We start from the raw sequence: 12,634 nt of genomic DNA, 5'->3' as shown, positions 1-12,634 counted from the left end.
TTGTAATTACTATTATACTTGTGCTCTTGGTTTGTAAACCAATAGAGTTTCATTTTGACTAAGTTTAACTACGAACGTAATTTATATATTGTTTTTCTTATTTAGTAACAAGTGTTCATTTACGATATTTACGTTTTCACGAAGCTAGCTTGCTGAATTTCATTCCTTCACGTTAAATTTGTCGATTAATTTCTTACGTTAAATTGATTATTTTCAAGAGGTGTATACAGTATTCTTTTTTATTATTATTTTAGGTCCTTTACATATTGTAGATGAGTTACTGTGGAGAGGAAGTGGTGCATACATCTGAAGACAGCTTTTCGGGTAATTTCCTCTCAAGACGAGAAATGGCAGTTCAACATTTATAATTTCACTTATTAAACTCAATAGTTTTCTTTGTCTTTGGTTTAAATCCTCACTGTCAATTCATAATTTTTACCATATGGCGCCCGAACAGCGGACTTGTTGGTTACTTGCTAGTTGTTGCCGTTTCTCTGTCCTTTGTTTTCTTATCCGCTCGGCCATTCGAAATTGTTTGGTGATTTAGGGTTGTTTTTAACAACTGGTTACTTTTACTTAGAGGTCTTAACGACTTTTCATTGTGCTCCTTGAGCAGTTTTCGGTCGGGAGGTCTATTTCAAAATTTTTGAGTGAGTCATTTGTGACTTTCTAGATTATATTAATTTCATTAGGTTTGTAAGAGGGATTGCAGGCATGTCAAAAGACTTGAAATTTCTGATTAGCTCTAGGGCTAACTATCGAGGACAGGTCAACCGTATCATTCTGAATTACACAGTTTTGGTAATAACACTCCTCAGGAGAGAGACTGCCTTGATAGTAAATTGAAAAGACTCAAGGATGAGCTTGAAAAGGCCGACTCGATCATTCGAACCCTGAAATGGGAATTAAACTCAGAGGATGAGACGAAAGCCATAGCTGAGAATGATAAAGAAATTGAAGAATGTTGTAAGTATGAAGATAGGATCAATGAAGTTTGTCTACTCTGTCTCATCTGGCTACATCCAGTCCAAATCCTTCCAGTCTGGAAGTTTCTGGAAGCACATTGAACAGCATGCTTAAGAGTGCAACTGCCCCTTTACCTAAATTCACAAGTGAAGAGGGAGAGGATCTTATTAGGTTTTTTCAGCAATTTGAAGATACGACGAAACGCTTCAATTATTCTGACTACGATAAACTCTTACTTTTGAAACAGCAAATTTCAGGGCATGCCTTGTCTTTGATAAATTCCCTGGACAGCATACAGCATTCTTATAACGTAGCAACAGATCTTTTGTTGAATGCTTTAAGCCTCTCCCGTCACTAGAGAATTCACGTCATCAAACAAATGTCGAATCTGAAACTTGATTACAATACAGAACCGTTTGAGTACATAGGGAAAATTAATTCTATTTGCGGATCCATTAGCGCTTTAAAAATAACATCAGAGGATATTTTACAGTATTTGCCTGGCATGGTTTAAATGAGAACTTCCAATCTCATTTAATTCATATCACCAACGAAACCAGGCCATCTTTGAATCAGATAGCAGATAAATTTTTTGAAGCCACTGAAAGGTATTTAACCAGTCATAGACACTATAAAATTAAGCAGAAAGCAGAGAACTTTGTCTAAGAAAGCTACAAGTTTTGCTGCAAATGTTAATTACCAAACAAGTCCGTCACTCAACGTTTTCAAAGTGTGTCCTTTATGTAATGAGGATGGTGACTCCTCTCATCCCATTCACAAGTGTGAAAAAGTATCCTGAACCTAGGTTAAAATCAACAAGCTAAGAAATTTGAAGGCTTGTATAAAATGCGGCAGGTTGGATCATAATGAGGATAACGTGCAAATTTCACTTCCGGAAGCGTTGCGATTGTGGCACTTGGCACTTCAAATTTCTAGGCATGAGCCAAGAAAGCAGTGGAGTCCTGAGGGATAGGGGTCAAAGTAATGTAAAATTGAAAAAGGAAAATTCTGAACAAAGTGATCGAGTTGTGAAGGAGAGTAATTCAAGCATGATATTTGTTGAGAAATTTTCTGAGTCGTTCAAAGTCACAGACTGTAGCCACGCAATACCTCCTACCTTTTCTTGCATTCTTCAGGGAGAGACAAAGATTCGTTGCATGAGGGACAGCGGGTGTCAGTCAAACTTCATATTAGAGGAGAGGGCAAAGTATGAAAACTTGCCTGCCATAAATTCTGATCTCAAAATCAAAATCAATGAATTTAACTCTTCCAAAGTTTATCATACTAAGTCTTACAAAGTGCCTTTGACGATTGGAGATCATATTTACGAGATTGAAGCAACGGGTGTGCCATCTATTCACACTTCATTGAAATTGCCTGGTTTGCAGAAAATTGTTCGGGAAATTATGAACGCGGGGATATTCCTTGGCTGATGACTTCTTGAAGGACGGAAAAGATGAAATAATAACATAGATTTTATTCTCGTGTCAAATTTTGCTTTTTGTCTTCCTGAAACAACAGTTTCATTTGGGGGGTAATGAGAATAATGCACCGTCGGTTTATTCCTTGACTGCCGCAGGTGTAAAGCTAGTGGGTAACACAGATCAAATTAGGAGCAATTTGAAGCACCTCCCTCCCTTGCCTTTGGGGAAGAACAGACAAAAGCTGAAGTGCCTTTGTATACATGTGAGGATCTTGCCCTTTCAAGTCATAATTCTTTAGATCCTCTCCTAGATTGTGATGATCGGACAGAAAGTGAAGGCAGGATAGCAATAGTGAACGATGCGGGGAGAATCAATTACGCTTCCTTGGAAAGAGCTACTCAAGAGATCCTTGATAAGTGTTGTACAGATACCTTGAATTATGACACGCAAATATTTCCCGGTAAAGTAGTTGAAAACGAAAGAATAATAAATTATGTTCTTCAAAATACAAGGCGTAATGAAGACAGCAGGTTAATTATGCCACTAATCTGGAATCACAAAGTGAAACATTTGCTAGGGCAAAATAAAACTCTAGCTACTAAAATTCTAAATTCAAATTTCAAAGATACTCTAAGGGTGATGGAGTAAAGTGAAATTAATCGACCAATGCTTTAGAGAGCAATCTGAACAAAGGCATTATAGAAAGGAATTGACAACCTTGATCAGTACTTGGAGGAAAATCCAAATCACAGTTTCTTGGCCCACATGGCAGTATTTAAACCAGAACGTGACACTACAAATGTCGAGTAGTATTTTTATCTAATTTATGTGAAAATAATCCTTTACAGGGAGTAACCATGAGTCACAACCAAGCCATGTTGAGTGGACCTTGTTTAAACCAAAAGATCACCACAGCTTTATTACAGCTACGCTTTGATTTCAAACTCCTGTGTTTTGATATTAAAAAAAGCCTTTCTCAACATATGCCTCTCTGATCTAGATTCCGGCAAGTTACTTTTTCTATGGCATCGTAATGTACAAAAAGGAGATTACAGTATTGTTGCATATCGTAGCTTAAGACTTCCATTTGGTCTTGTTTGTTCCCCTTGCATATTATTACTTGGACTTTATAAGATTTTGATGATTGACACTGATGATGATGACCAGGTAAATTTGCTTAAAAGACACATTTATTCATTAATATATATATGGGGTAATGGCAGTATTACTGCAAATAATAGTGAAAAATTGAAGTGGGCCTTTAAATTAAAAGGAATATTTGAGCCCTATAAATTTTATCTTCAGCAGTTTGTAACAAATGATACTGAAATTCAAGAGGAAATTGATAACAGCTCTGGAGAGAAAACTAGCAGATCAGTCAAATTATTGGGGCTCTTATGGGATCGAGTTGATGATACCCTATCCACTAAGCCTCTAGTTTTAGATGGTGAGGCAAATACAAAGAGGAATGTTTTGAAAACTATTGCCAGTCACTATGATGTATTTGGCTTTACTTTGCCCATTCTAAATCAAGCACGGCTCTTTCTACATAAATTACAATGTGATTCGTCCAGTACCTGGGACTCCAAATTGCCGGATGCAGAAATTAAAGAATGGAAAAACATATGTCGACAGGCAAATTCTTCTCCCAGCCTCGGAATTAGAAGATTTGTTGGTCAGAGAAATGGAGAATATAAACTGATTGCCTTTACAGATAGTAGTAAGGATATATACGGAACTGTTATCTTTATTCAGGATATCCAGTCATTAGAAGTGAACTTTGTTCTAGCTAAGAACCGTTTTGTGAACAAGCAATTGTCTGGGAAGAGCATGCCTTCCCTTGAGTTTCAGGCCATTACTATGGGTGCAGAAGTGTTGATAGATATCTATAAGGAATTAACTGGGCCCTCATGTGTTGAAGCAATCAACATCAAAGAACTCCATCTGTTTTCTGATAGCTTGGTATCCTTATCTTGGATTAATTCCTATTTTTATAAATTAGATAAGATGCATAAACACAGCACCTTTATTCGTAATAGGTTAGAACATTTAAGTACCTTGTGTTAGATGCATCCTATAAGATTTCAATTTGTTTCAGGTATTGAAAATCCAGCAGACCTTGTCACTCGTGTAGCTTCATATAAAACTACCGTTAAGTCTAATTTCCTCTCTGGGCCAGTGTTTTTGAAAGAATCTGCTAACTTCTATTCAAGTCGCAGTGATATAATCAATATCATTGTACCAAACCCCAGGGCAAAACCAGTGGATGTTGTTTCGGAGAATTACAATCAAATTAATTTTGGCTCCACCGAAGAGGAATGTGCAGAACATTTAGCATCAACAGGTGGGTGTTCTGCGTCTTTCAAATCCGGCCAAATTACGACTGGTCCAGCCGGTAAGGGAGAACCAGAGCACTTGGTGACTGTAAACAAGTTTTCCAGTTTGTCTAAACTTGTATCTGTTCATAGGTACGTGTTTAAGTTTATTGAGAGGCTAAAATGCAAACTTTACTCCAGCTATCCTGAGAGGTATGGAAACCTGAGAGTTCTTGACGAAAACTTGTATGCCAAGGCAATGAATTACATAATTAGAATAGAGCAGCACATTTATTTTCCCGAGATATTCAGGTATTTCGACAGTGATTCTACGTTCGTTAAAGATATCCCAAACATTGTTAATCAACTCAATGTATATCCTGATAATGAGGGAATTCTAAGAGTGAAAAGCAAATTCTCAAGATGGAAAAATGATAAGAATTACAGATTTCCTGTTTTGCTTCCTAAGAATAGCTACTTCACAAAATTAATTGTTTTAGATTTGCATGAGAAAATGTATCACTCAGGCTGTTACAAGGTTTTGTCTGAATTAAGAAGACAATTTTGGATTCCACACTGTTTCTCTGTTGTGAAATGCATCCTGCAAGAGTGCATACTTTGTAGAAAACTGAAGCAAAGAGCTATTAAACTAAATCAATCTCCCTACAGGTTATTCAGACAAGAACCACCTAGTGTTCCCTTTCGTACAATATTCATAAATCACATAGGCCCTTACTTTGTACTTTACAATGGCAAAAAGGTTAAAGTCTGGATTCTTTGCATAACTTGCCTTTGGTCGAGGGGTATTAATTTAAAAGTTTGTCTTGAGATGACCTCAGGTGAGTTCATTAGAGCTTTACAGATTCATTCATTTGAATATGGAGTGCCTGAATTATGTTTGTCTGATCTAATTACTGATTTTCTGAATGATCCAGAAACCCAGAATTTTTTTGAAGAACAAGGAGTACGTCCATTAAAATTTGAGCAATATTTTAAAGGTCATCATCCTCTTGGGGGATTAGTAGAAGTATGTGTGAAGATGGTCCGTCAGTTGCTTCATTGTTCAATCAAGAAAAATGTTCTTCAGTACAGAGATTTTGAGTTTGTGGTTTCACAAACTATTCACCTGGTTAATCGAAGGCCTATTGCTTTCTCGGAAGGTCTAAGAGATACCAGTGATGACGTAATTCCAGACCCTATTACCCCAGAGAGGTTAATACATGGCTTGGACCTAATATCTTTGAATCTTATTCCAGCCATGCAGCCGCTTCACACTAGCAATGATCCTGATTGGTCTTTAAACACTGACCCTATTGATACCATAAGAACAAGTTATGAGAAACTGAAGAAAGTGCGCACACATTTGATAGAAACCTACAATGCAGAATTTTTGAATAATTTGATGACTCAGGCTGTCAATGATAAAAGTAGATATTAGCCGGTTACCCACAAAAAATTACAGGTAGGGGACATTGTACTGATAAAAGAGGACAATTGTAAACCTACCAATTTCCCATTGGCAGTTGTTAAAGACGTTAAAACTAACGTACTTGATGAAGTAACTGACGCTGTTCTGCTCAAAGGTAAAAACAGAGAGATGGTTCGACGACACGTCACATCTTTAATCCCTATATTAACGCGCAAGGAAATGTCACAATCAAATATTAAAACATTGAAAGATCATATTTCTGTTAATACTACCGATCCCACGGCAAACCTGGGGGAAGATAAGCCTCAGAATAAAGAGAGGCCCAAGAGGAAAGCTGCTATGCAAAGCATGCAAAAGACTCAAGGTATGATCAGTGACATTTGAGGAACCTTTCAGGAACATAACTGTACATAGTTGGGTTTATTAATTGTACATAATTTTGCTTATTTCACAATTATATATATATATATTCATATATAATTTGGGATTAGTCCTACATTTACTAAGGATAGAAATGTAGAACCCTTGGCCTGGAATGTGAAAGAAAAGGCTGAAATTTTTCTAGTTATTCCAGAGTTCTACATTTAACAAAAAATTAAATGTGGAACCCTTGGTGTGGAGTGTAAAGAAATATCTTTATGCTTTTCGTATATTTTTGTTTGTATTGAAAAGTACATTGTCTTTTGTTTACTTTGGTGGTGGTTGGAACTATGGGCATTTGTTTAATGGTAATTTGTTTTATGACTATAGGATAATTTGCGACTTTGTTTACTATTGAGCCTGAATAGTTCTTTAAACTGACAGTTTGATAGTTGAATATCCACTCACTGTGCCTTTTGAGTATTTATATTCAGCGGTCCAGAATACAGAGGAGGGCAGATTCCAGTAAGACAGATTCCCAGAGGGGTAGAGTCAGAGACCAACACAGAAAGCAGTCCGGAAAGGAGATTTTCTGAAATTTTTTTACCCTGAAATTTTCAAGTCATGGAGCGATAAACTCCACCTAAGCCGAGCGATAGGAATTCATGTTTGGAGAGAGGCAACACGAGCAACTGGATTTACCATCTAACCGCGTAAGACCAGGATCTAAAGAAACGTAAGTCAGTTGAGAGACCTTATGCAGGCTCAATAGGATTGATCTGTTTCTTAGATATAATTTACGCTTGTTATAGTTTAAATTATGGTCGCCAACACGTCGAAAAAATTAAAGTAAAGGATTTTAGCATTGTAATTACCATTATACTTGTGCCTTTGGTTTGTAAACCAATAGAGTTTCATTTTGACTAAGTTTAACTACGAACGTAATTTATATATTGTTTTTCTTATTTAGTAACGAGTGTTCATTTACGAAATTTACGTTTTCACGAAGCTAGCTTGCTAAATTTCATTCCCTTCACGTTAAATTTGTCGATTAATTTCTTACGTTAAATTGATTCATTTCATGAGGTGTATATTCTTTTTTATTATTATTTTAGGTCCTTTACGTATGGTAAATGAGTTACTGTGGAGAGGAAGTGGTGCATACATCCAAAGACAGCTTTTCGGGTGATTTCCTCTCAAGACGAGAAACGGCAGTTCAACATTTATAATTTCACTTATTAAACTCAATAGTTTTCTTTGTCTTTGGTTTAAATCCTCACTGTCAATTCATAATTTTTACCATATATATATATATATATATATATTCAAATATATAAATATATTTATATATATATAATATATATATATATATATATATACAGTATATATATATATATATATATATTTTATATATATATATATATATATATATATATATATCTATATATATATATATATATATATTTTATATATTTACATATATATATATATATATATATATTTATATATTTACATATATATATATATATTTATATATATACATATATATAAATATATATATATATATATATATATATACATATATAAATATATATATATATATATATATAGAAGGTGTCATTGGGAAGTATGGTGTATCAGGTGAAAATGAGAGTGGTGAGAGACTGGTAGATATGTGTTGAACAAGAGATGGTAATAAGTGCTAGCTTCTTTAAAAAGAAAGATAAGAATAAGTATACATGGGTAAGAGTGGCAAATGGAAGAGTAGTAGAAAGGGCATTAATGGATTATGTGTTGATAACTAAAAGAATGTTTGGAAGATTGAAAGACGTGCACGTGTTTAGGGGTATGGCAAACGGTATGTCTGATCATTTTTTGGTGGAAGGAAAATTAGTTGTAGCAAAAGAGTGGGGGAATAGAGTAGGTGGATGTAAGAGGGAGGTAGTGAAGGTTGAAGAGCTAATAAAACTGGGGGTAAAAAGTAAATATCAGGAAAGGTTAAAAATGGCATATGACGACGTGAGAGTAAGAGAAACTGGTAATTTAGAGGAGGAGTGGAAGTTAGTAAAAGAAAATTTTGTTGGGATTGCAAGTGATGTATGTGGCAAGAAGGTTGTTGGAGGCAGCATGAGGAAGGGCAGTGAATGGTGGAATGAAGGAGTGAAGGTAAAAGTGGAAGAGAAAAAGAGGGCTTTTGAAGAATGGCTGCAGAATAATAGTATAGAGAAGTATGAAAAATATAGAGAGAAAAATGTGGAAGTAAAGCGCAAGGTACGTGAGGCAAAGAGGGCAGCTGACCTGAGGTGGGGTCAGGGATTGGGTCAGTCATATGAAGAGAATAAGAAGTTTTGGAAAGAAGTGAAGAGAGTAAGGAAGGCTGGTGCAAGAATTGAAGAGACAGTGAAAGATGGAAATGGAAGGTTGTTAAAAGGAGAGGAGGCAAGGAAAAGGTGGGCGGAATATTTTGAAAGTTTGCTGAATGTTGAGGATAATAGGGAGGCAGATATAATTGCTGTTCCAGGTGTTGAGGTGCCAGTGATGGGAGATGAGAATGAGAGAGAGATTACAATAGAGGAAGTGAGGAGAGCACTAGATGAAACGAGAGTAGGAAAAGCATCTGGTATGGATGGTGTGAAAGCTGAGATGTTGAAGGAAGGGGGTGTGACTGTACTTGAATGGTTGGTGAGATTGTTTAATGTGTGTTTTGTGTTGTCAATGGTACCAGTAGATTGGGTTTGTGCATGTATTGTACCACTATATAAGGGTAAGGGAGATGTGCATGAGTGTTGTAATTCAAGAGGTATTAGTTTGTTGAGTGTAGTTGGAAAAGTGTATGGTAGAGTATTGATTAATAGGATTAAGGATAAAACAGAGAATGCAATCTTGGAAGTACAGGGTGGTTTTAGAAAAGGTAGGGGTTGTATGAATCAGATTTTTACAGTTAGGCAGATATGCGAGAAATATTTAGCAAAAGGTAAGGAGGTGTATGTTGCGTTTATGGATCTGGAGAAAGCATATGATAGAGTTGATAGGGAAGCAATGTGGAATGTGATGAGGTTATATGGAGTTGGTGGAAGGTTGTTGCAAGCAGTGAAAAGTTTCTACAAAGGTAGTAAAGCATGTGTTAGAATAGGAAATGAAGTGAGTGATTGGTTTCTGGTGAGAGTGGGGCTGAGACAGGGATGTGTGATGTCGCCGTGGTTGTTTAACTTGTATGTTGATGGAGTGGTGAGAGAGGTGAATGCTCGAGTGCTTGGACGAGGATTAAAACTGGTAGGCGAGAATGACCATGAATGGGAGGTAAATCAGTTGTTGTTTGCGGATGATACTGTACTGGTAGCAGACACAGAAGAGAAGCTTGACCGACTAGTGACAGAATTTGGAAGGGGGTGTGTGAGAGAAGTAAGTTGAGAGTTAATGTGGGTAAGAGTAAGGTTATGAGATGTACGAGAAGGGAAGGTGGTGCAAGGTTGAATGTCATGTTGAATGGAGAGTTACTTGAGGAGGTGGATCAGTTTAAGTACTTGGGGTCTGTTGTTGCAGCAAATGGTGGAGTGGAAGCAGATGTACGTGAGAGAGTGAATGAAGGTTGCAAAGTGTTGGGGGCAGTTAAGGGAGTAGTAAAAAATAGAGGGTTGGGCATGAATGTAAAGAGAGTTCTATATGAGAAAGTGATTGTACCAACTGTGATGTATGGATCGGAGTTGTGGGGAATGAAAGTGACGGAGAGACAGAAATTGAATGTGTTTGAGATGAAGTGTCTAAGGAGTATGGCTGGTGTATCTCGAGTAGATAGGGTTAGGAACGAAGTGGTCAGGGAGAGAACGGGTGTAAGAAATGAGTTAGCGGCTAGAGTGGATATGAATGTGTTGAGGTGGTTTGGCCATGTTGAGAGAATGGAAAATGGTTGTCTGCTAAAGAAGGTGATTAATGCAAGAGTTGATGGGAGAAGTACAAGAGGAAGGCCAAGGTTTGGGTGGATGGATGGTGTGAAGAAAGCTCTGGGTGATAGAAGGATAGATGTGAGAGAGGCAAGAGAGCGTGCTAGAAATAGGAATAAATGGAGAGCGATTGAGACGCAGTTCCAGTAGGCCCTGCTGCTTCCTCCGGTGCCTTAGATGACCGCGGAGGTAGCAGCAGTAGGGGACTCAGCATTATGAAGCTTCGTCTGTGGTGGAAATGTAGGAGGTTGGGCTGTGGCACCCTAGCAGTACCAGCTGAACTCGGTTGAGTCCCTGGTTAGGCTGAAGGAACGTAGAGAGTAGAGGTCCCCTTTTTTGTTTTGTTTCATTGTTGGTGTCGGCTACCCCCCAAAATTGGGGGAAGTGCCTGGGTATATGTATGTATGTATATATATATTTATATTTATATATATACATATATATATATATTTATATATTTATTATATATATATATATATATATATATACATATATTTATATAAATATATATACATATATATATATAAATACATAAATATATAAATATATATATATATATATATACTATATATATATATATATATATATAAGAATATAAATATATGTATATATATAAATATATATATAAAATACATATATATATATATATATAAAATACATATATATATATATATATATATATACAGTAGGGTCCCGAATTACACGTGTTCTAATTACGCGATTCCTCAATTACGCGATCGATAGTTTTTAAAAATTAAATTTCCTGTATCTGCGAGGAGCATTCTAAATCCGCGAGTCAAGCACCGCGAAGCGTAGGAAATCTATTGTTTTCTTAATTGTATTGGGGGGGTGATGGTTCCCCGATGTCTGAGAAGGGGGGGGGAGAATGTGAGAGAAAGATTTCTGTTCAAACATCTTAAGACTAGTTTTGGATGAAAAATGTTAAGGTTTGCCCATCTGTTGTGTGAACTTGTCGCTAGGCTAGCGTAACTGTCCAACACCTATAGGTATAATATTCCATATTTGTACTAATTAATTTTTATACTTACGTTGTGATTATGGTGAAAAATCCTTATTCATTAAACTTTAAATTAAAAACCATCAAAATCAACAGTGCCATTTGAAATATTGAAAAGTTTCCAAAAAAAAAAATTAACAGAACAGCATTGTCATAGGAACACCTTTGTGGCTTTCGTGTGCAAGACTACCGCTATCATCCAGTAGTAGTGTGTTGTGCTCCGTTTCATCTATATTGTTTGAAATTCTTTTATATAGTACTTTTGAAACCAAAAATTAAATTAAATAAAGACTATTTTATATCATGCTACTGCCAAACATGTCACTACAACCAAACCCATTACTTTGTTTAGTACGTTTCATCGCCGATCATAACGAACTCGCTAACCAATTTTAACATCTGTCTATAGGTTAACTTTTGCGGCAAAAGATATCTTACCAGGTACTATATAATGATGTTATAATTAATGTTGTTTTATTTATCCTTAGAAAATCAAAATAAATGAAATATGAGCAATTTTGTTTCGTGTTTTTTTTTCCTAAAAAAACGCCTCCTTAAAAGGAAAACGTTTTTTTTACGTTTCATCGTCGATCATAAACGCATTTACTCCTGAAAGTGATATTGAAGAGCTTTTACTAAAGATGTTATTATAAATAAAGATTATAAATAGGTGGTAAAATATCTATAAAGTGTAGCAGCATCAAGAAATGTTGGGGTTTGCCCTTTACATAAGAATGTTCTGTACATTGGATTAGACAGAACATAGAAAAAATCAATTAGGGAAAAATCGGTATTCGATATCCTCTTCATCAGCATCGTCAATCGGGCTTTTTATTTTTTTTTTATTCTCAGTCGCTAACTAGTTATCGCACTGTCAAGATCTAAACACATTCCGATAATTCACATTTGAAGGTTTTCTGGGAGAGGATGGATAGAGAAAATACCGAACTATATAAAATGTTTTTTTAACCTGTTAAGCGTCACCCATGTGATAAACTGTTCACCACGATCTACTCGGTACCGCCTTCAACTGTATATTCCGTATTCCGTTCATGACTTTAATTGCCTTTTACAAGCCATCAGTCTCGTGATATTACGTTTACTCGTATAGTAAGTATGGGATCACCACTTGGCAACACTCTCAGCATATGGGGATTGTGAATAGAAACTTATATGATGTC

The 12,634-nt window shown here is 36.1% G+C and overlaps 1 protein-coding gene across 1 annotated transcript in view; it reads left to right on the top strand.

The window, feature by feature from the left end:
- Positions 1-818: 818 nt before the first annotated feature.
- The window catches only part of LOC137635832 (uncharacterized), a gene marked incomplete at its 5' end in the record, with an annotated part of 24,640 nt that continues 12,824 nt past the window's right edge, over positions 819-12,634 (top strand). The window contains 5 exons of the mRNA XM_068368268.1: positions 819-992; positions 2,103-2,346; positions 4,570-4,734; positions 5,641-5,834; positions 6,168-6,498. Coding sequence (XP_068224369.1) covers positions 819-992; positions 2,103-2,346; positions 4,570-4,734; positions 5,641-5,834; positions 6,168-6,498 — 1,108 coding nt within the window. The remainder of the gene's footprint in view (positions 993-2,102; positions 2,347-4,569; positions 4,735-5,640; positions 5,835-6,167; positions 6,499-12,634) is intronic.

The sequence above is a fragment of the Palaemon carinicauda genome, unplaced genomic scaffold (genome assembly GCF_036898095.1).
Source record: "Palaemon carinicauda isolate YSFRI2023 unplaced genomic scaffold, ASM3689809v2 scaffold1819, whole genome shotgun sequence".
NCBI lineage: Eukaryota > Metazoa > Arthropoda > Malacostraca > Decapoda > Palaemonidae > Palaemon > Palaemon carinicauda.
This window is presented reverse-complemented; position numbering and strand designations above follow the sequence as displayed.